Source organism: Aphelocoma coerulescens, chromosome 4 (genome assembly GCF_041296385.1).
Source record: "Aphelocoma coerulescens isolate FSJ_1873_10779 chromosome 4, UR_Acoe_1.0, whole genome shotgun sequence".
In the NCBI taxonomy this organism is placed as follows: domain Eukaryota; kingdom Metazoa; phylum Chordata; class Aves; order Passeriformes; family Corvidae; genus Aphelocoma; species Aphelocoma coerulescens.
This window is the reverse complement of record NC_091017.1, coordinates 70,792,734-70,813,523: the sequence shown is the minus strand read 5'-3', so window position 1 is coordinate 70,813,523 and position 20,790 is coordinate 70,792,734. Positions and strand designations below refer to the sequence as shown.

The window sequence follows — 20,790 nt, the reverse complement described above, 5'->3', positions numbered from 1 at the left end:
AATCAGAACATAAATGGCAAAATAAATAATATTTCTCCATTCAAAATAGGTCAAAGATAAGGAAGTTATCCTTCATCTCATCCATGCAGTAAAGGTGGGTGCCCAGCCAGTGCAGACCAGTATGTTCAAGGGACAGTTGCGTCATTTAACTTGGCTGAGCTGGAGGTTCAGTCATTTCTCAGCAAAATCGGTCACTTCCATAAAATAAAACAAAAGAGTAAAAAAAAAGTTGTCATTTTATTCCTGAAGTAATGTAACACTGCCAGAACAACTGCCCTGGATTTTGTCAAGAAGCAATTCTGTCATCCTTTCAATGCCCTTTGGGGTCCCTGGGGCGATAGGGCCACATCAGGACAGTGCTGTGGGACAAAAACCCTACTGCTATTCAAACACACTGTCTGGAGCAGGGTTTTTAACAGGCAGTTTTCCACCATTTTTAGCTTGGGCATATCCACAGGTGTTATGAAAACCTGTGTGAAACTGTCCTTCAGAGGTTGCTGCCAGCCTAGGCCATCCATGCTCAGAGCCCTCACTGCAGACATCTCTCTCCTGTTGTCTTGAAGCGGGTGGGCTCCCTGCTCTTGGTTTTGATAGGAAGGAGGAAGAGAGGATGCTCTCCCTGACATGAGCTGGGAGATGTGCCTTAGAAAGGGCAGCTGCAATGACCTTCAAAGAGTTTTCTGTTTTTAAATAACACATCAAGATACTTTTTTTTTCATCTCTGTCCCCATTTTCACAAGAAATCCCAGTGTAATTTCCATGCTAATCAGATGAGAGCTTGCAAAATACGTTTCCTTCAAGATGTAGGGGAATGTATTACATTAACTCCAGGTGACCTGTGACTCTGTCAGTAACACACACTGTTTAAATCCATGCAAATGAAAACCTTGCCCACGCCACAGGCAAATACTTGGCTTTTCCCATGCTGCTCACATGGAGCTGGAAATGTTCGATGAGTGAAGTCTTAGTGATGCATTTCAGCAATAATTCATACGCTATACATAATTTAGGACCTCACTGCAGTCCCCTGTAACACACGCCGTACAGCATGTACACACAGGGCCAGACGGCAGCTTTAAGGAGGCTCCAGGCATAATCCACAGCACGAAGAAGTTTGATCCATCCCCAATTTGCACCTGCCAGATCATGAAGGGAGCTAATTGGATTAAAATATTGTAATTATCATTTCATTTACATGCAGTAAAACCTTAGGGAAACATTTTAAATGGCAGAAAATTTGAGGACGCAGTCTCTGAAGTCTGCTTCTTAAAAGCCTAATGCTCTCTTGTTCCTTCATTGCCTGAGACTAGACTTTTATTCCCAGGAAAAGGTGAGTTTGATGAGCTGCTGATGCAGTGTGCAGACCACAAAACACTGCTTGGTTTGATCACAGTCATATTTGTCAAGGCTACTTGGATGCTCCTGATTTCACCAGTCCATGGTGACTGTGCCCAGCTTTCCCTGCTGCCCCCACTCAGGAAAAATCAGCTTTAAAACACCCATAAAGGACTTGACTCTGATGTCCAACAGACATCCAATTGCAGGGGTGACTGTGAGTCCAAAGGAAGAGTGGAAAGTCCCTTCCTTGGGCTATAATAGCAGCTCCCATTTCTTCTCCACAGGGAGACAGTCCTGTGTTTTGGAGCCATGTACCTGCCCTCGGGGGGGCAGTTTAAAGCCAATGAGGGTTAAACCAGGAGCAGCACCTGGCCCCACAGACCTGCCTCACAAGTGGGACACATGTCCCCCCACAGGGCTGGACAACCACCCACCTCCTGGCACATCACCCAGGAGGGCGTTGAGCAGGTCCATGGCAGCCCAGCACTGCTGTGTGCTTGGAAGCAGCAGGGAGCAGAGATGAAGTGCTGAACCTGTGCTGGTGCTGTCACCAAAGAGGAGGGAGACCACACACATGGTGCCAGACAGTTCCAGAGCCTGATGAAACAGAGCACAAGAAAGGCCAAAAAGAACTCAAACCCTTGTCTCCTCACACCTAGTGGGTGCTCTTTAGTGGACATTACTTTGTGTAGGGCACTAGATTCGCTTGGCAGATTTACAAGCCAGAGCTGGGCTTTCTCCACTCCCCCACCAGCTGAATACCTCAGCCTGGATCAGGTGTGAAGCCACTGTTGCCTGGGTGCTCAACGGAGAGTTCGGTGTCAGAGTAAGTCTGATTAACTTCTGTTTTTCTTCTGGGACAGTGATTCAGGAATAAACGATCACAGCCATGATGAGAAAAAACATATAATGTTACAATGCTCTTGTTCTCACAATTGCCTCAGGGTCTGCCCTGTCTCCTGTGGAGCTGACACGGAGCTACTGGTGGAGAGCAACTTCAACCATCACTGAGCAGCCAGGCCTAAGCACATAGAATTTGATGTGCTCATCAAGAGCAGAAAGGTGGCAACAGGAGAACAAATTATTACCCTGATGAGGGATAAAAAAGGAAGGAAAGTCCCTTTTAGGGACTGTATTAACCCTTCACATGAGGACACAAGGATTTGAGAAGTCTAGTCTGTAATTGAGACCCCTGCTCATGCCACCAATGAAGCACGGGAGCACACAAGGGCAGCTTTAGCAGCTGCCTCAGCACCTTGCTGTTGGCAGCCTGGAGCCTACCATGGACACACTTACCTGGTCTCAGGGTTGTGGTTTCTTTTTTGGGACAGTCAACTCGATATACAATGCATGGATCTGATTTTCAAAGGGCAAGCACCCCACCCAGTCTGGAAACTGGAGACTTTTTAAGATGTATCCCATTAGACAGGCAAAAATCAATGCCTGCTCAGTCATTAGTCATTCTGGAAACCTCCGCCTTGGTGAGTCAGCCTGGTATACCTGGCAAGCTGCAAGGGAATCCAGTTTCGGGAATATTTTCTTTTTCTGCCACCCCAAAGTTTCCAACTTGATCTGCACAGGCAGAAGCCAACCTCCCTGGGAAACTACCCAGCTGGGAGCACAGTGTGAAACTCACTTCTGGTCTCACCACGTCATATCCAATGCATATAAAAATATTTAGCTGGTGAGTATCCCTTTCTCCAGAAACAGAGCAAACAAGCAATTCTCACCAAAGCAAATTATTGGATGATCTTTTGTTAAATGCACAAGCCCAGGGAAAAAGAACAGAAGTCTGAAAAGTAGGATTTGCTGTTACCTTTTTGTGGCTGAGATACCACCACGAAGGGCAGCACCAAAGGTAATTGTTCAGAAACACAGCAAACACAGCTGGATCAGAAACAGCACTGCCATTCAAGCGATGGTTCCTTGAGGCTTTAAGTCAACCATGACAGTTCTAGCCTGGATTTCTGGTCTCCACCTGGCCATCTCAGAAAATCATCATGTCTGCCCATTTCCAACAGGCACGGTCTGCTATGGACTGCAACAGAGAGTTAATCAGTGTAGTTCTTGTTACCAGAACAACCACAGCTGCTGTGGATGCACATGATATGTAAAGGCACCTTCAGCTGCTCACAAATGAATTTCCTAACCTTAGCTGACACCATGGGAGAGCCCTTCCAGGTTTAAGCCACCAACACACCTCTGAATGTAGTCACTGCATCCTCCCAGGGCTGGGGCATTTTGCATCCCCACTCTACAGGCTTTTGCCAATCCTATATCTGACTCGTGCTACAAATGTATGTTTGGTCCTTCAGGTCTCCACACTGGAACAGTGGTGATTTAAAACTGACTTTGCTACAAAAGACAAAGCAGGTCAATGCAAATAAAGCTTTTCAACATCTAGCTGACTTGGCAATGAAACCTCTCCACCTACTCTCCTTGGAAAGTACCAAGAAGACTCCCAGCAGATTGCTTCCCCAACAAGATGCATTTATATGGTCACCTGTGAAACGTGCCACCTTCTTGTGATGGGACAGGAAAAGGAGGTGGCTGCAACTGGGGCATGAAAAGGATATTCTTTAGCATAGGAAGGAAAACATGACAGCTAGAACAAGACTTAGCTTCTTCCTAGGGGTATGCCCAACTCCAAGCTGCATCAGATTCCTGCTCTTTCCAAGGGGAGACTTAGAGGAGAATGAAACAGGAACATAGATGGCCCAGTCTGGTCCTCTGTGCTTTGGAAAGGACACAGACATGACGAGAGAGCTGCTGTCTGCCACCCCGCACAGGAATTTTGCTTGTGGTGTGAACTGTCTGCCTGAGCGCTGCGGAACAGATCGCTCAAGGTTAAATTGGATTAAACTGTTACAGTTCCACTTTCCCACGTGTGGTTTAAATTTAAACTCTATAAATTTCATGGTGAGTTATTAAAACCTTCTTGGCAAGGAGAACTCATCTCATAGAAAAAAATTTTCTCCACGTTTGGAAACCCACAGGGAGGCTTTAAGTCAAGTTAACAGTGAGATTTCCAGGTGGAGGGGAAGGAAGAGCTGAGGCATTTAATCAGTGGTGTGCAGGAGCCCTGCAGGGCAGCCTGGCCCCACTCTGCCATGTCAGCTGCTCACCAGGTTTTCATGGTCAGCGCCTTGGTCCCACGTGCTGTGCCCAGCGGCACAGATGCTTCTGGAGCAGAAGCTGAGCACTGCGCCGTATGGCACACTCGGAGACAGCAGGACGTTCTGGGATGGATGCATGGAAATTTTTGTAAATACTTGTCAGCATAAATTAACAAACAAGTCTTGGGAGGCCTTGAAATGTCATTCTTCTAAGGAGTTTCATCCTGCCAGTTTCTCCTGGTATCACCCAGCCATGAAGTGATCTTTTCATGGGGTGGATGTAAAATGCCATGCTGAGTTTCAGTAGAAGCCATGCAAAGATGATCACAAGTATCACACACAGGGATGGCCAGTTCTGCATGGCTACTGCTCCTCCCTGGGCTGTGGATGCTCTCCAAGAGGAACCTCTTGCCCTATTGCTCCCTGAACCTATGAACCAAAAAGCATGAGGCGGACCCCTGACAAGTGCAGCAAGAGAAACAAGTGAAAACTGTAAGGAAAACAGCCCTAGACCAATGATTTGTGACAGGGCAGCAGAAAAGCAGAACTCCTTCCTGCTTCCCACCCCAGGACAGGACATTAAACAGCACCCTGGCAAGGACAGCACAGCAGACACACTCCTGCACTCTCCAAACTCTAAATCAGAGCACCACACTGCAAATCATTCAGAGCTGGTTTCTGTTCTCAGCTGTCACAGCACTGCAGGAGCAACACCAGCCCAGGCTGTCCTGTTCCACATGCTTCCAAAATTTGCCTTGGATATGATATTGTAGACGTTCACAAGGTGCTCGAGTCTTTCCAGTGGCTGAGTGGATTTTTTAGCCCAAAGTCTCCACCAGGCTCCCACATCAGCTGAGGTGGGCACTGTTGTCATCTGAGACGGTGAACTGCAAAGCTCCTGCCCTCACCCTACACAGCCAGCAAAGGGATGAGGCAGCCACACACACGGCTGGCTCCGGGCACAGCCAGGCCACGGAAACCGAACAGCGGCTGCTCTGGGCACTGAGTCTTGCCTGAACAACCTCAGCCGCCCACTTCAATTTCAAGATGGCTTGAGAATGGGAAAACACTAAAACGGCCTGTCATATCCAGCTGCAATTCCAAGGGGATCTGGAAGCCTGGTTCCATGGGGCTTGCTGGCATTTCCACGGTAATTGGCAAACAGCGCTGGAGCTCCGGCCGGTGGTGAGTGCCCGGGCTCAGGGGCTTGGAGGGGACTCAGGCCAGGAATGAGGTCTGTCAGCACTGGCTGCCCGGAGCTGAGCCAGCTGGGCGGTTTTGCTGTTTTTGTTGTTTTCTGCGGTTTTTTTAGTAGGGCTGGAGATTAACGGGGCCGCAGCCCTCCGTGCCCCCCGGGCCGCGCCCGGGCCCCGCAGGCCCCGCTCGCGGCCCGCACTGCGCCCGGCGGCCGCACGGGGTCACACCGAGACTGCGCCGCGCCCGCCGCCCCGGCCCGTCCAGGCCGCCCGGCTCCGGGGACAAGCTGTCTGCTCCGGGAGCCGTGCCTGGCACAGGGGACAAGCGCCGCTGCCTTCTGTCCCAGAGGGCTTGGGCATGAAAACACGAATTCCTGCTCTTACCCGACCTGGGGAAGCTGCGCCCGCCCCGCAAGGCTCGGCGGTTTCACGGTGCAGCTATGGGCTCACGGAGCATTGAAAATCTTACTTCTCACTTGAGGCAGGGGGGCAGCGGAGCTGGGACCTCCCTCGGTGCCATCCCGGGGGATCGGGGGCTCCGAGGTGCTGGCTCTGGTGCCAGACCCCGACACCGGGGTGCCAGCTGCCAGCGCCCGCTGGGAACAGGGGCCCCGGAGGACAGCGTGATCGATCCCTGCCACTGTGCCAGGTGGGAAAGCTTTCAGCACTCGAACAGCTTACATTTGACCCAAATATTGTGCTCTACGTTGGCTTTAACGCTTCTGCGTGACAGCAGAGCAGAGGATGGAAGGACTCGGTACTCACCCCCCCAAACACAATCGGCTTCCACGCAGCTCAAGCACTTGACCTAAAAGTCCAATGACTCGGCACAGCCAGAGCCCGGTGCTGGGACAGCAGGTAGAGCAGCCTGGCTTGTGAAAGTACTGCCCGCTCCCTGTCCCGCGCGGCTGGGACATTAAAGATGGGAAAATTGTGATTTGGCAAGAAGAATTGGAAGGAATAGCTTTGCTGCATTTTAAATATGTTTGTTTGGGTGGAAGGTGACTTTAGGATGCTAGAACGTGCCTTAAAAATACTTACAAGTCCCAGTGAAGAAAAATAACCCAACCTTGTAGCTGTTGGATGTAAAGGCTGCAATGTAGGAGCAACAGTTCATGCTTCATCAGAGCAGGGGGACGGGGGGCTATCGGTGAAGGCGGGAAGGAAGGGAAATGTTTCAGCACGTGGCAGACTTGGAAGGGCTTGTGCAAATCAGTCACGGCAGAGCAGAGCCTCCGCACGGCCGAACAGCCGGGACAGCGAGGAGCCGCAGTGGGGATCACTCAGCACGGCTGCGATGCGCTTGACTCGGCAGCAGCAGAACCTCCTGGTCCCGCGAGTGCGGGGCCACCCGGGCGCGGTGCTGTGCCAGGAGGAGCCCACGCCGGCACCGCTCCTGCTGCCAATCGCTGCACACAACATTTAGCACAGAGGGCTGGTGAAACAAGGAGAGAAAACGTGTTTGGAAACAACAAAACAATCAACAAGGGAGCTGGGAAAGCTGAGCGGCCAGAGATTTGGGTGATGGCTTGGATGTACTTACACAGCCCAGGATCCGCGGGGCAAGCCTCTGAAATATTTCCCTGAGCAGCTGGGCAGAGACAGCCATTACAGAGTGCAATTAACTGCTTCATTACCACCTAAGCAAAACAAACTCATCAATCTCTCCTGCCTTACCAAGAGAGACTGATATCAAGATACAAACACTGTGCTCCAGACTGCAGGCATGACTCACATCCTTCAGCCTGACATAGTAACTCTGCTCCCCAGACAGTCCCTGGAAGCAGATTTAGATATCCCACACTATTTCAGGTGTGCTGACACACACCAGTGAGCCAGCACTCAGCACCCTCATGAGCTGAGCTGCCCCATGGTGTTACAAACACCTGCTGAGATGGAGCTGTAGGCCCAAGTGGGAGTGATGGAGGTGAGAGTAGAATTTAGCCTTCTAAGGTCCACCTTAACCACTGGCACCTGTGTTTGATGCATCCATCAGGTTTTAACAAGTGAAATGAAGGCCAGAGACTCCTTTTAGACAAGAGCAGACTACCAAAGGGAAAGGGAACCTACAGGGCACTGATCACTTTCAGAGGATCAGGAGAAGCTGTGATTTTCCAGCTGAAGCCCTGAGCCACCCCAGGAGCCAGAGCCATGCTCAGTTTACATGGCACAACACCCTTTACAGCAGCATAGACAGCTCTCTTCTTCCCACCAGACACATCTGTAAGTAAGGCTCCAGGTGACAGGCAGGGAGCAAAGGGTCCCCTGGCATGCAGGAAGGACAGGGATGACTGACTTTGAGATCCAAGGTTAAGCTTCAAAGGACCACTAAAACATCGGGATCTGGAGACTTCGGCATCTCTAAAACCCTTGGTCCACTGAGAAGATTAAGGTCTGAGTACTCTAAGAAGAACTGCACTTACCTCTGTGATGAGATACAAGTGATTTATGAAAGGGATTATTCATGGATGCTTGAGATAGCAGGACAGGATGAGCTGATCTTGTGTTCCTGAGTATTTTAATAAGCTCTTCTGTAGCATGGAGATAACATACCTACAGCAGTGTGAGGGCACAGCAACCAGTACTGGTACTGTGGTTGGCAGGGAAAGATCAGGGGCACTGTGCACTGTGCAAGGTTGAGGAAGGAGTTACTATACAAAATCCTATAGACTCCACTGTGGCACAGTATTGCAACATCTCTGCTGTGGGGATGCCCAAACAAATGCTCACAACAGACCCTTCAGCCTGAGCATCTCTGAAGGGATGGACTGGGACGGGGGCTCGGTAGAAGCAGTGGGGGCAGAAGCTGCTTCTCATGCTCGGGCAGAGGAAATACATGGCTCCCCCCTCCAGACCTTCACAGCTGATGTGGTCTGCTGGGTGAGGATATGAATAAATCCCTGTGGTGTAAGAAATTTCCTTCCATCTTCTGTTGTACCTCACTGTAAGGTCTATGCAATGTTGGCCACTGTGTTCCATGCCTGATTCCTCAGGCAAGCCTGCTGCTCTGTATCCAGCAGTTGTGAAGGAAAAAAAAGCAGAAGGATCATTTCTTCTCTAGCTGCAGGCAGGGTTTGTGGAAGCAGTGTTTCTACACACTCAGCCATGCTCAGCTTCCACACGTGGCACACTGACGGTACCCAGAGCCCAGCCTGGCCTGTGCAGGAGCAATGTGTTCAGCATGACACCAGTATTGATTAGCGTTGCGGGAAATCACAGCCAGTTCACAGGGACAGGAGAACTGCTCTTGGCAAACTGGGAACTGATTCCTTTAGCTGATTGGGAATTGCACATAGGGAGATTTCTGTGGTCAGGGATTTTCCTTCCCCTCCTGTAGACACTGGGCTCCTAAATGGCAGCACATTTCTCCCTGCATCCTTCTTCCTTGTGTTTGATCCACTACCTTTCTTTTCCTGCTGCTTGTAACAGTCCAATGCCAGTGTGACTCCAGCCCTGGTACAGGATTAACTCCGGGGTGAAACAGGGAGATGGAGAGCACTGGGTGGCTTTGCCTGTGCCACTGCATCTCTCCTGCACAGCAGCCCACAGAGAAATCCCTCCTCTTGGTAACTTCCTGAACCAGTTTATAAACTGAGATGACCAGGACCCTGACCTCTGTCACAGGACAGCCCCACTGAGTGCTTATTTCTGTCTCAGTCCCAACACAGGTGGCTCCACCACTGTGCCTGGAGGAAGCACCTGATGTTGTGTTTGTTAAAAATACTTGTGATCATAGGTATAGAGTTCACCACAACTATCAGCTCACTGTTCAGCAGCTGGTTATGCACAAGATTTACGCTCTTCTTTCTCACCTGTGTTTGTTCAAGCTGGCTCAGCTTCTGGCCACGCGTTCCCTGTGGACCCCTGCCAGGAGGAGCCCGGCTTCCCAGACCTGTGCACCCAGTGTAGGCATTTACTGATGGTGTCTGCAACCATTATCTCTGACACATTCAATGGATTGCAACTCCAGACATTTCCAATCCCTTGGTCACTCCCGTGGCTTTTCCTTCACAGCAAAACACACCAGGAACATTTTAGCAGGCTGCTTGCTCAGCACCTTCCCCCATTCAGCTCCATCCTCCTTTGTGCCAGGTGCTTCAGCCACCTTACAAACATCACAAATAAAAGCAACCCTGCAGAGGCTGATGGAGCGAAACACCAGCAGCACAAGAGCACAGAGCAGCCAAGAAGGTACAATTTGGCAAGAACAGACTTCCTCTGGCAGCTAGTGCTGTGACAACATCTGAACCTTGGGAAGGCACTGGAAAGCACACAAGGTAGAGGGTTTTATCACATGGCACTGGTGTTCTCAGTGGCTTCTGAGCAATTTGTTCTCAGAGCAAGTGATTTCATAATTGCTTGATTTGGGGTTAATGATTTTTCTGTTTAAAAACAACCTAATATTATTTAATGACGGGTATTTATTTGCATTCTGCAATTAGAACACATTATGAGAATTATTTCTTGCATGAATGGGAATTTGAGATTTTCAAGTGAGTACTTTCTTCATTTCTTACTGCAGCAAGCAAGCAGCAGAAAATACACATAAAAATATAATCAACAAGCAAAAAGACAACAGCCTCTCTGTCCCCTCCACCTGCCAAGGAACAGTGAGTATTTCTTCAACACTGGTTGGGAAGAGAGAAGTAGCACACCGAATGGATTTTTCTCCAAGCTCCTTGAAAATACCCTCAATGCACTAGGTAAGATAACACCTTGCATTCCTCCTGGGAGTTGCTTTTAGCAAAACAGTCGGGGAAAAAAACCCTTTGGGCAGTGTCCCTTGGGCTGTCAGCTCCTTGGCTTCTCCCTCCAGCCTGCACAGGTCCCAGGTCCCCAGGTCAGGGCTGCACCACCTGCAGGCTCATGCCTAGCGGTGGCAGAGGCTGGCTCTTGTCTTGGGTACTTTCAGTAAGCACTCAAGATACCCTTAAGCTTTCACACTTTACACCAGCCTGAATTTTGGATTCTTTACTGCTGCATCTACTTTGTTCTTGTTCCAGTGTAAGTCAAAAGTTGCGTGGAGGGAGCATCTGGATGCAAGTCTGCATCCTCAGGTTTTCACAAAGCACCTTTTTGCGACAGACTGTAGACACAGACATATTTCAAACGCTCCCTACAGGAAAGAAATATGGAAACATTTTCCCTGAGACTCGGTTTAGAGTCTAACACCAATATCATTCCTTTAAAGAGGAAAAAGCAAGAAAGGGGCAGAAAGCAGAATGTGAGAAACAAACATGACAGAGGAAAACACCTGTTAGGGGTAGAGATGGGCAAGGTTTTCCTACTTTGTTCTCCAAGCAAGGCTGATGTTCTATCCTGAAAGAAACTCTGAAAGACATGGCAGTGAGAGGGTATAACAAAAGTTACTGAATGAATTTGTGGTAGCTTTATATTTTATTCCAAGACACTTGGAAAAAATTAGTTGAATTTTCTTATTTGAACAGAGCTTCTTTACATGGGAAGTAGAGCAATTTCCTTCCTTATTTTTTTAAATTAAGGAAGAGTTATTTCTAGACAAAGAAGTTACAATCATTGGTTCAAACCTGTAAGTTTTTGGTCCCCAAAACCTGTAGCTTTCCACCAGCTACAAGTCCTCCTAGACAAAAGCAGATGGTTTAGAGACGGACACCCAAGACTTTTGGACTACTTGGGGTTCAGTTTTTACTGTAGAATTTCCCAGTGTTTGAGAGCATCATGGGGTAGTTTCTTTTAAATATATTTATGAACTTGCAGAAGTGATTATTTTTCTGTTTATATCTTCAATTATTAATTTCCAGCTTTCTGCAGATAAGCCAAAGAAAGTGAAATCAATTAAAAAACCAAAACAACCCGAGACCAGCAGGCTTTACTGCTGCATAATAAACAGAAAAGCTGCTAGTGAAGCAGCAATCACAAATGGTCCTGACCAGAAAAAAGAATTATCAAGTGCCTCAAAATTTGATCTCAGAGGCTCCCCAAACACAGAGGAAGATGTCATGGTACAGGTTCTTTGGTAACAAAGCCAGGACAGTCTCAATGCTCTTAACATACCTGACAGGTGCCTTCTCATGACCAAGGGTCTGACTGGGACAGTCCATGCAGAGCCACTGGCCCTGTCCTGGAATGCTGAGGGACAATTTCTCCAAACTGTCCAAAAAGGCTGAGGCACTTGTGCATCATTTTCAGACACACCTCTTACGAAAGACAGACATTTTTAACATGTTTTACAGGACATCAGAGAGGTTACCAGCACAAATGCTGTTCAGGACTAGTTCTGATCATCATCATCTTCCACTGTACTGACAATCCCATTGGAACCACAGCTAAAAACCTGAAAGCTGGCCACTGCTGAAATACTATGCATTTCAGAAAGCAGTTTCCTCAAACACTCTCCCTGCTGCTGTTTTATATCTTTTTTATTAACTCTGTGAATAAAAGTCATGGCAGTAACACCAACATTTTATTGCCCTATGAAGAACTATGTAAAAGTGCAGAAATACATAAATAAGACTTTCTAGAGTAAGACATGAGTTTAAAAGTGCTTGCTTAAGTGGTGTGAGTGCCTGGCCTGGGATTATTTTCAGAAAATAAAATCTCTGTATTATGTGAGGTCGTTACAGTTCAATGCTTGCTGGGTCTGCCATTCCCAGGCACAGCAGTCCCTCATATCCTGGGCTGTGTCAGACACCTCATGCTCATAAGAGCAGATGGGAGCATCACTCAGCAGCTGGACACGAGCAACAGCCCCTCTGCAGTCACTTGTGCCCACAGGCACCTCTCAGTGCTCCTCAGGGGTGGGAGGCTGGGAGGCCCCACTGTTGGCTGCTTTGGACACAGGACTTTCTCTTTTGCAAACAAGCTCAGTCAGAGCCCCAACAGGCTGGTGACTGTTTGCAGAGAAAAACTAAGAAGAAAAATCAGCTTTATGCCTTTGAGTGAAACATGAGGGAAAATCATTCTTTACACTTCAGAGCCTTCATGTTTAGTGAAAACAAGAAATGAAATGAGTTCATGAAAGACTAATTGCCCAGTTTGTTTTATGCATGAGCACCAGCATTCCTAGCAGATGCAGTTACAGCTTGTTTTCAAAGAGACCAATTACTTCATTAAAACATCATCTTCACACTTCCAGGTCTGCTTTAACAAGTCTTCTCCTCTTCATCCTTCTGCCCTATTATTTTGCCATTTTTTGGTTTAAGAGCAAAGAAAAAAAGAGCCAAATGACAATATCTATAATTTATTAACAGCTATTAAAACCTGAGAATTAAGATCTATCCTTTTTCCTCCACAAAGGAATACCGCAGAACTTTAAACACTTTGGTGCAAGACCCATGGCAGCTAAGGCAGACAGAAAGGACCTGTGTGGCAGGATGCTACTGCAGGTACAAGGATACCAAGTAAAGGTTTGAAACAAGCCTGTGCCTGGGAACTTGAAGGCACAAGATCAGGAAGCAAAGAAGATGAAAGCTCTTTGAGTTGTCTTAATATTTCACAATGTGTAAGATATGCACGGAAGCCACACAGTAAGTCTAGTTTATACACAGCAGAAACTGAAAGCTGAGTGATGGGGTGGGGTAAAGGGTAAAAGAGGAGAAGGAAAAATAGCTAAACCCCCCTCAAAAGTAGTCAAAAGGATGCCTACAAAGATGATTTCTTCCCAACAAGCAACATAAAACATAATTCAGTGAAATGCTGTCATTAGAAAACAGAGTTCACAGTAAGCATTTGACTGCAGTACAAACCTTGGTTACAAATGAAGATGTTTGAGCTATCACAATCCCTCTGACGAAGCAGAAGGCAGGAGCCTCCATGCCTGCCTGTGCAGGAACAGAGTGCTGCAGTCTTGGCACTGGCAGAGAGATGCTATCGGGGGTTGCCACAGAAACCGGCAGATGCAGCCCCAGCAGCTTTGACTTTGCATGAACTGAGAGTTCAGCGAGGCACTGAGAGCTGGTGGTTTGCTCCAGCTCCAGGCAGGGCTGTGATGGGGCTGTATTTGAGGCTTTCCTACAGTCAATCTCCTGCTCCCACAGCCCCCCTTCCCATCTCCCCACCCAAGTACAGGTACAACCACACACGGCCTGTTTCCCTCCTTTCTTTCAGCTCAGACAACACACACAGAGGTCACTTCTCACCCATCACTTCCATCCAGGTTCCTCCTCACCGAGATGCTGTGTGACAGCTTTTCAGTCTGTTTTGAGTGTTCTGGACAGGGGTATTCCCTGGAAGTAGAGGTGTTTTACTGAAATTCCTTTCACTGTGAGGAAGCCTTGATATCCACCTGCTTTTACAAACTCAGAGAGAGCCAGAAACACTGTACAATTTGTACAGACCTAGAAAGGATCACTTCAGAAGTATTTTTTTCCCCTGAAAACAGCCGTGATTCCGAAGGGAATTGCCATACAGGAGAGTCCAGCACCAGGTGAATTATTGCGGCCTTTGCCAATGCAGCTCTTACCTTATTATCCTGTTCACTCCCATTGTGATATCCCCAAGAGGAAAACTGCTGTGGGACATGTTGTATTCTGGAGAAATCTCCTTTTTGATTAAAAAGTCCCTTTAGGATAAATTTCTACTGTTCACCTATTCATACACACATTATTTGCCCATAAATATTATGCATGTTAATTCAAATGCAATCTTACATTTGTGTCCAGGGTTCCCATAAAGTTTCCCCGTTGTTGCACCACTGAAGCCGAGATGTCAATGTCATGGAACTGTAATGTTTTCTGCTCAGTGAAATGGCATCCCAAAGCCATGCATTAAGTCCTCTGGAAATGAAAATTAATTCTCATAAAACCTTTAACAGCTGTGTCTCATACAGGGGGCAGAATAAAGCAGGACTGGGCATTTATGCTTCCCAAGGATAACTGTGCACGGAGATCCAAGGAGCGCTGTTTTCATTGCAGACTTGTATCCCCCACAGAAAAGATTATTCAGATGTGACACAAGCAGATCAAACATGTCTGATGTGTGAAGAGGCCATTGACACAAGATATTTTGGGAAGGGAGATTTTCAGCTGGTGGCAAGAAATAGCACAAGGCAATGCTAAGTGACAGGCTGGTATTCCAGCGTTGATTTACCACCCCTTCACTGTATGGGTGACTTCCCTTTTCAAATTTAAACTAATTTCTTTGGTGTTATTTGCGAAGTGAGAAAGAGTTAAGGCCAGTTTGTTTGACAGGATGGCAGCTGTCACTCCATGTAAACAGACCTCAAAATGAAAGAGCAGTCCAGCACATGGAAGTAGAAAGTCCTGACACTTTAATTATCTGAAGAGATTACAAGATGAAAGTCTTCCTTGAGGCAAATGTATATTAGTATCGATATAGTCATTGTGCTTTTCAGTAAGAGAAATAGGAGTCTGTATTTACATAAGAAACTATAGTGTCTGAGATCTTTAAATATCATATTTATGGAAATGATTCTGAATTACAGCATTTACAAAATAAAAACAAGCTTAAATAAATATTCAGTCCATTAAATAAGATTTTTTTCCACAGAAGCAACTTTTTGTGCATATTTATTTGACAATTGAAGTTTGTTGCAATTTTTTTACCCTATAAAAGAAGCATTAAATTTCTTGTGTGTTTTTTTTTTTCCTAAAAATAAAACTGCAATAATCATTGCAATGTGAAGCCTGAGATTTAAGCCTGAATAAGTATCATTGCTTGCACCGCATTACCCATGTCCCACCAATCACCCAACCCCATGCCTTTCCAAACTCTGCTGAATACAGACACTCCAACCCAAGGATTTTATGAGAAGGATTTCAGGGAAGTAATAATAATAAAAAATATAAATACGGTGAAAATAACACATCAGAGCTGACATTGTCTACAAACAGCATCATAAGGCTTGTGCATTACACATAAACTAAGTGAAGCTGTTTCATCTGAATCAAAATGACAGTAGTGCCAAACTGTAGCACCCTTATATGGCTCATTAACACTGAACAGTAAACCACTGAGCAAAGGGAATGTCCCCCCAAAAATAATTACATTTAAAAAATAAATTAACACTGGCCAGTTTTGCCTTACCATTTTGAGTGACAACCTTTCTTGAGCGTGATACCACAAACAACTTCCTCATCCATTTTTGTATTTGAAACACAGTGTGTAACACCATGAATCAGGAAAGGGGGCACAGCAAAGAGCTCTTGATCTCGTTTCCTCTGTAACCACAGCACACACTGTCTTGCTTTTCATGTGCCCAACTCAAAGCATGTCCAAATGCCTTTGAAACCTCAGTGCTCAGGGAGCTCTTACTGCAATAGTTCGTGCAAGATCATAGCATGAATCTGTGTGAGTCTTATTTCTTTCCTCTCCAAGTGGAGATAAAAATTATTTCCTGGTGTTTCAAATAAATACAAATGTCTTCTGAGTTGTTAGCATGAGTGAAGTACCAGTATGCACTATTTTACATGGTTACTCTGCCAAATGTGGACAACAAGTACCCTTTCTGACTGACCGTTCTGTAGGACCTTTTGGATACCTCATTATATATTTGCCTTTTAAAAAATACTTTAAAAAATCTCAGTATGGGAGAAATAATTTGTCTCATCTACTAAATTTTGCTGCCAAACTGTAAAAAATATCTATTTTAATATTAATTAATTTATTTGGTAACCACTTCCTCTGAAGTTTGTTAAGTTTTAAATGCTGATATAGAAACCAAACCTCTGTATTAGACTTTTACTAACAGGATTTAGCATAAATGATTCAGATTGTGAATACCTCCAAAACTCCAAACTATGGAACTGGAAGTTGTAAAAATTTTTAGAAGAAAACCTGGAGTTATTGCTCTGCTTGGTAAATGAAAGGTAAAAGGAATTACTGTTTTAGGGCCTTCAGTGCTTTCTATGGGATTAGCAGAAAATTTTGCCTTTGTAAATATCGAATACAGATTTGAAATAGATTTGCTTTTATTAATTCTAGCATAGGTAGCAAAAATCTAGTAACGGGGAAGTTAAATGGCAGCAGGTGGGAGAGTGCTGATGCCCACAGCCATGCTGGAATTCCAGTGGGCACAGGAGTGTCTGAGCTTTGGGACTGATCCGCTGGGGTGGACTAATTAACTGGCTACTCTGTTCCTAGCATGTAAGATAAGCAGCAATTCTCTGAGCCCTATTTCCTTCCACACAGTGCATTTGTTCTGCATATGGCATCGTAACATTAATGTTATAAATTTATGGAAGACTGTACTGTAGCCTTAGAGCTACAGACGCTTCGTAGTTCCCTTTAGCAGCTTAGTAAAATGCAATAAAAACTGTCTGTACAAAATTTATAATAATGGATGTCAAAGCCTACGTGCCCTCACTGGGTCCCTCTTTCAAGTCTTGGCTTGGGTCAAATGTATCAGTCCGTGTAAGACTCCAGAAGACACACCAGTAGTTTAATATGTCAGATACCAGCTCTGTCACTATAGAAAGGAGTGACATGGAACATGTAACAGTGAGTGCAGACACGGACAGGCTTCATCTGGCCATAACGAGGTAATGGAGCAGAGTGGGAGGAACAGCGGGAACAGAAGATCTGAAAAACAAGAGGGAAATTTCTCTTCAGTTCCTCTGAAGAACAGGATGGGACAAAATTGATTTCAAAGGAGGGGAGAGAAGATTGTATGAGCTGGCACCACCACTGTCCTCAGCACAGCAAGCAAAGGGCCTCTGCAGGCAATCCCTGCCCGATGACCAGTTTATCTGGCCAGGCTCAGTCCCTCTGGTGAGGGTTCCCAGCACTGACAGTAGCCAAGGCAGACCTGACCACCTCTGCAGGTCACAGGGGAAGGCAGTTTCATCAGAGGTGCAAAGAAGCATCTCTCCCCTGGTTTTAAAGAAAGACTAGGGGAATATTTGTGAATATCTCCAAATTTCATACTCCTGCAAGTCTACTACATGGTTAACAAAAGCAGCATCTCTACCCTTTTCCTTTTTAACTGGGACACCAGCCAGCAAGTGAAATGGGACTGCAGATTTCTGGCTTCCTGAGGTACATGACTGCTTTTTTTCTTCTTCACTCCCTCTTCCTCCCCCACAAACTTGCAAAGCAGCAGCCCTACACACCACAGTGATCCTACAAAGGTTTGGAAAGAAAGCAAAGGGACATACTGTCCCTGCAGCTCAGCTGTGTGCGCATCACCCCTGGCAGTGCAGGCTGCCCTTGGCTCATTAGAGCTTACAGCAGTAGCCCAGAGTGACTCTGTGTTCGGGTGGGGAGTGTTCTAGGATCTCAAGAAGGGAATTCTGCCTTCAGCTTTACACAGCTTATTGCTGTATAAAAGTCAAAACCCTCCCCAACCCTTTGTGAACGTAGGCTGAGAGTTGGCAGCCAAGGCACACAAAAGCACCTGCGAACTGAGAACCCTGGCTGAGCATGCACATTTTGCTGTGCAGCTGAGTTTCTGTGGTCCACATGAATTTGCTGCTCTCTTTGGTGGGTACTTCCTCACATGTTTGACTGAGTCATTACCTTGCCACAGCTCCGACAGTGGTGCTTCCTGCGAATGACTGTGAAAGGAGCCTTGCATGCAGTGCAGTAGCTGCAGACTTCATCTGGAACCCAGTCAGGAGGATCTGTCAGAAACACAGCAACAAAAGGGAACATAAATCAAAAGGGAATAAAACCAAACGTGTGATTACCAGATCCTCAAGGAAGTAGGGAGAATAAAATGTAACAGCAGCTGCTTTCATCTGCATTTCTCCAGGTGCTTTGCAAACAGCAGCTGAGTGAGTTCAGAATGCCCAGAAGGGCTCAACTCCCCCCTTCTCTGCCAGGCACCCACCTTTGGGCAGAGCACATCAGGCACTAAAATGGCCCATGAGAGCTTTGGAATCAAAATAAAATCTATCTTAGTCAAATGCAAGTGGCAGGAAAAAGGAGATAAGTAAAACAAAGTAAGAAGACAAGAGATTATTAAAGCAGAGCTGGATCACAGGTGTTTTTGTCAGTGTCACCCAAAACAAGCTTAGAGTGGAGATCATTCCCAGCCTCTTCAGCCTTCTCTACAGAAAGGCCAACTGCTTTGCTGCTGTTAGGCAAGTAACTATACAGGTAATAAACCTGAAGCCTGATTACCATCTGCTAAATTATCAGGACTCTTAATGGAAGTCACCAGTAACTACAGCAAAACCACAAAATCAAGTGTACATGGCTTAGCAGAGAAAGAACACACCCATTATCATGAACAGCATGTTTCAGTTGTTTGTCTCCAGCCTCCCATAAAAGACAAGCAGGGAAATTATTTGATTTTGGCAAGGCAGAAGGTATCGGGCTCCCTTCTGTTGAGCTGTTTCTGCTCACAACAGGCTGACATGACCTCAAAGAGTCTGGAGTTACAAGTGTAGAAATGATGAAGATGACTGCTTAATTAAGTTGGTAAAAATCTAATGAGGGCAAAGCAAGTTGTATCCAGAAGGAATCCATGGACACAGTGAACATGAACTAACTGCTAGGTGCATTTACCCAAGTTCCCTGTATGCAGCTTCTTTCTGAGTATTATTTACAGTTTGCAAGCCATGCAATTGCTGATTTATAAACCTGACAAGCAAGATCCCTGCCTCAAGGAGCATACTATCAAACAACAAAATATATAGTGCAGTTAATGCAGAGGTTAAGAGGGCTATAGCTACAGGCAGAAAGAAGATAATTAAATGAAAATCCACTCTTTTGTTCCAACATAACCATGACCAGCTTTCATGTGTTTGTCACATTGCAACATTTGTCAAATTAAAAGTACAAAGGATATAGCATTCAATGCAAGAAATTGCTCCAAAAGCAGATTAATAAAACCAAAGAGAACTTAGAATTTGACTCAGCTTTTACAGGCTTCTCTGAAACTACTTTAGAAGTTGAACTAGCTTAAGGAAGCTATCCTTCACTTAATTAACTCATTGGTCTGATACAAGTTACACCTACAGGGCCAGTAACCCAAAACCAGAAGTTGATGTGCAGAGAAATGACCAATGTGGTGAAAAAAAGGAGATTGCACATAGAAGCCTTCACCTCATCCCTGGGAACAGTTCACCAGAAATGTTCTGTGGGGACACAAGGCTACAAATTCCTACTTCAAAGGCAGGATTCCCTTCAGCAGCAGGGAGATGTAGGACTGCCAGCTTAAGTCAAGCATTAATAACAACGGAGCCAAGAGATACTCCTTTCCAATGCTTTTCCTTCTCTGCAATCTTCCTTAGACACTACATGGATCTTGCCCAGTGAAACTTACTCCTAATATCAGTTTATGACGTGGCTTTTGAAAATATGGTGTCACTTTCTCTGACCTGAAACCACGGCAAGCCTGATGGAGCATGCCCACGTTCTCCATCCAGGAGGCTCCTTGGGTTATCACTTATATCCGAAACAAAAAGTGAAAATATGAACCAACAACAATGTTCCTGTTTAAAACTTGTCTCTACAAAGATTGTGTTTTCAGAGAATTAACTGTCCATTGATTCTCACTCATTTTGAAGACAGCAAAATGTAGGAAGTTATTCAAGCTCTGTGCCACCAGGTCTCCCTCTGCAGATCTGGTGGAAGCAGGTTTGGTAAGATGCCCAATTTGATACTGATGCTTTATCAACTGTACTGCAGTGTGGGCTGCCAGGTTCAAATAGTTACTGATTTTAATATTCACAGAAAAGCCACTAAGCACAGGCCCTTTCTGCATCCCCTGCAGCATCCCAACCTGATGTGCCACTTCTGCAGCAGCTGGAGCCATCATCACTCCCTCCCTTAGATCACAGGTAGTCCACAGACATTATAAGCCAACACAACCTCCCCACAAGGACTCTGGAACTCATCAACAGAAAGCAGCTTTCTTATCAGCTGTTTAATTTTTGGTTTGGGTTTCTTTGAGGGGCTTTTTTTGTTAGTTTTGGTTTTTGGGGAGGAGGGACAGGGTTATTTTCTTCTTTTTTTTATTCCCTCTATTTTTTTCTGTTGTTGCCCTGTAAGTGCAATGCTGAAAAAGTTATTTCTTAATTAATCTTGCATGGATTTGCCTCCATGCTAAATAGAAAGAATAACTGAAAAAAAAAGCCAAAAAACACCCACCAAATTTTGATAAATAACGACTTTGAATTAATAATAATCATATGATCCATAATTCATGGTTACAGAATCACTTGACTGACAGATGAATTAATCTGAAAACTTTGTTT

General features: G+C 45.8%; 1 protein-coding gene and 2 long non-coding RNA genes across 8 annotated transcripts in view; 1 reads left to right on the top strand and 2 right to left on the bottom strand.

The window, feature by feature from the left end:
- Nucleotides 1–1,650: 1,650 nt before the first annotated feature.
- On the bottom strand, nucleotides 1,651–7,543 carry LOC138110016 (uncharacterized). The gene is made up of 3 exons (XR_011150758.1): nucleotides 7,386–7,543; nucleotides 7,194–7,290; nucleotides 1,651–7,085 (listed from the first exon to the last, which is right to left on the bottom strand). It is a non-coding gene; the product is annotated as an uncharacterized lncRNA (long non-coding RNA).
- A 104-nt stretch (nucleotides 7,544–7,647) lies between these two features.
- On the top strand, nucleotides 7,648–12,152 carry LOC138109158 (uncharacterized). Its single transcript, XR_011150316.1, has 4 exons — nucleotides 7,648–7,873; nucleotides 9,743–9,927; nucleotides 10,173–10,353; nucleotides 11,431–12,152. It is a non-coding gene; the product is annotated as an uncharacterized lncRNA (long non-coding RNA).
- A 2,505-nt stretch (nucleotides 12,153–14,657) lies between these two features.
- ZFYVE28 (zinc finger FYVE-type containing 28) overlaps nucleotides 14,658–20,790 on the bottom strand; it is a 150,539-nt gene continuing 144,406 nt past the window's right edge. For all 6 annotated transcript variants that reach the window (XM_069014601.1, XM_069014602.1, XM_069014603.1 and 3 more), the window contains 2 exons: nucleotides 18,104–18,207; nucleotides 14,658–17,167 (listed from right to left, as the gene is read on the bottom strand). In XM_069014601.1, coding sequence (XP_068870702.1) covers nucleotides 17,036–17,167; nucleotides 18,104–18,207 — 236 coding nt within the window. In that variant the 3' untranslated portion in view covers nucleotides 14,658–17,035. The remainder of the gene's footprint in view (nucleotides 17,168–18,103; nucleotides 18,208–20,790) is intronic.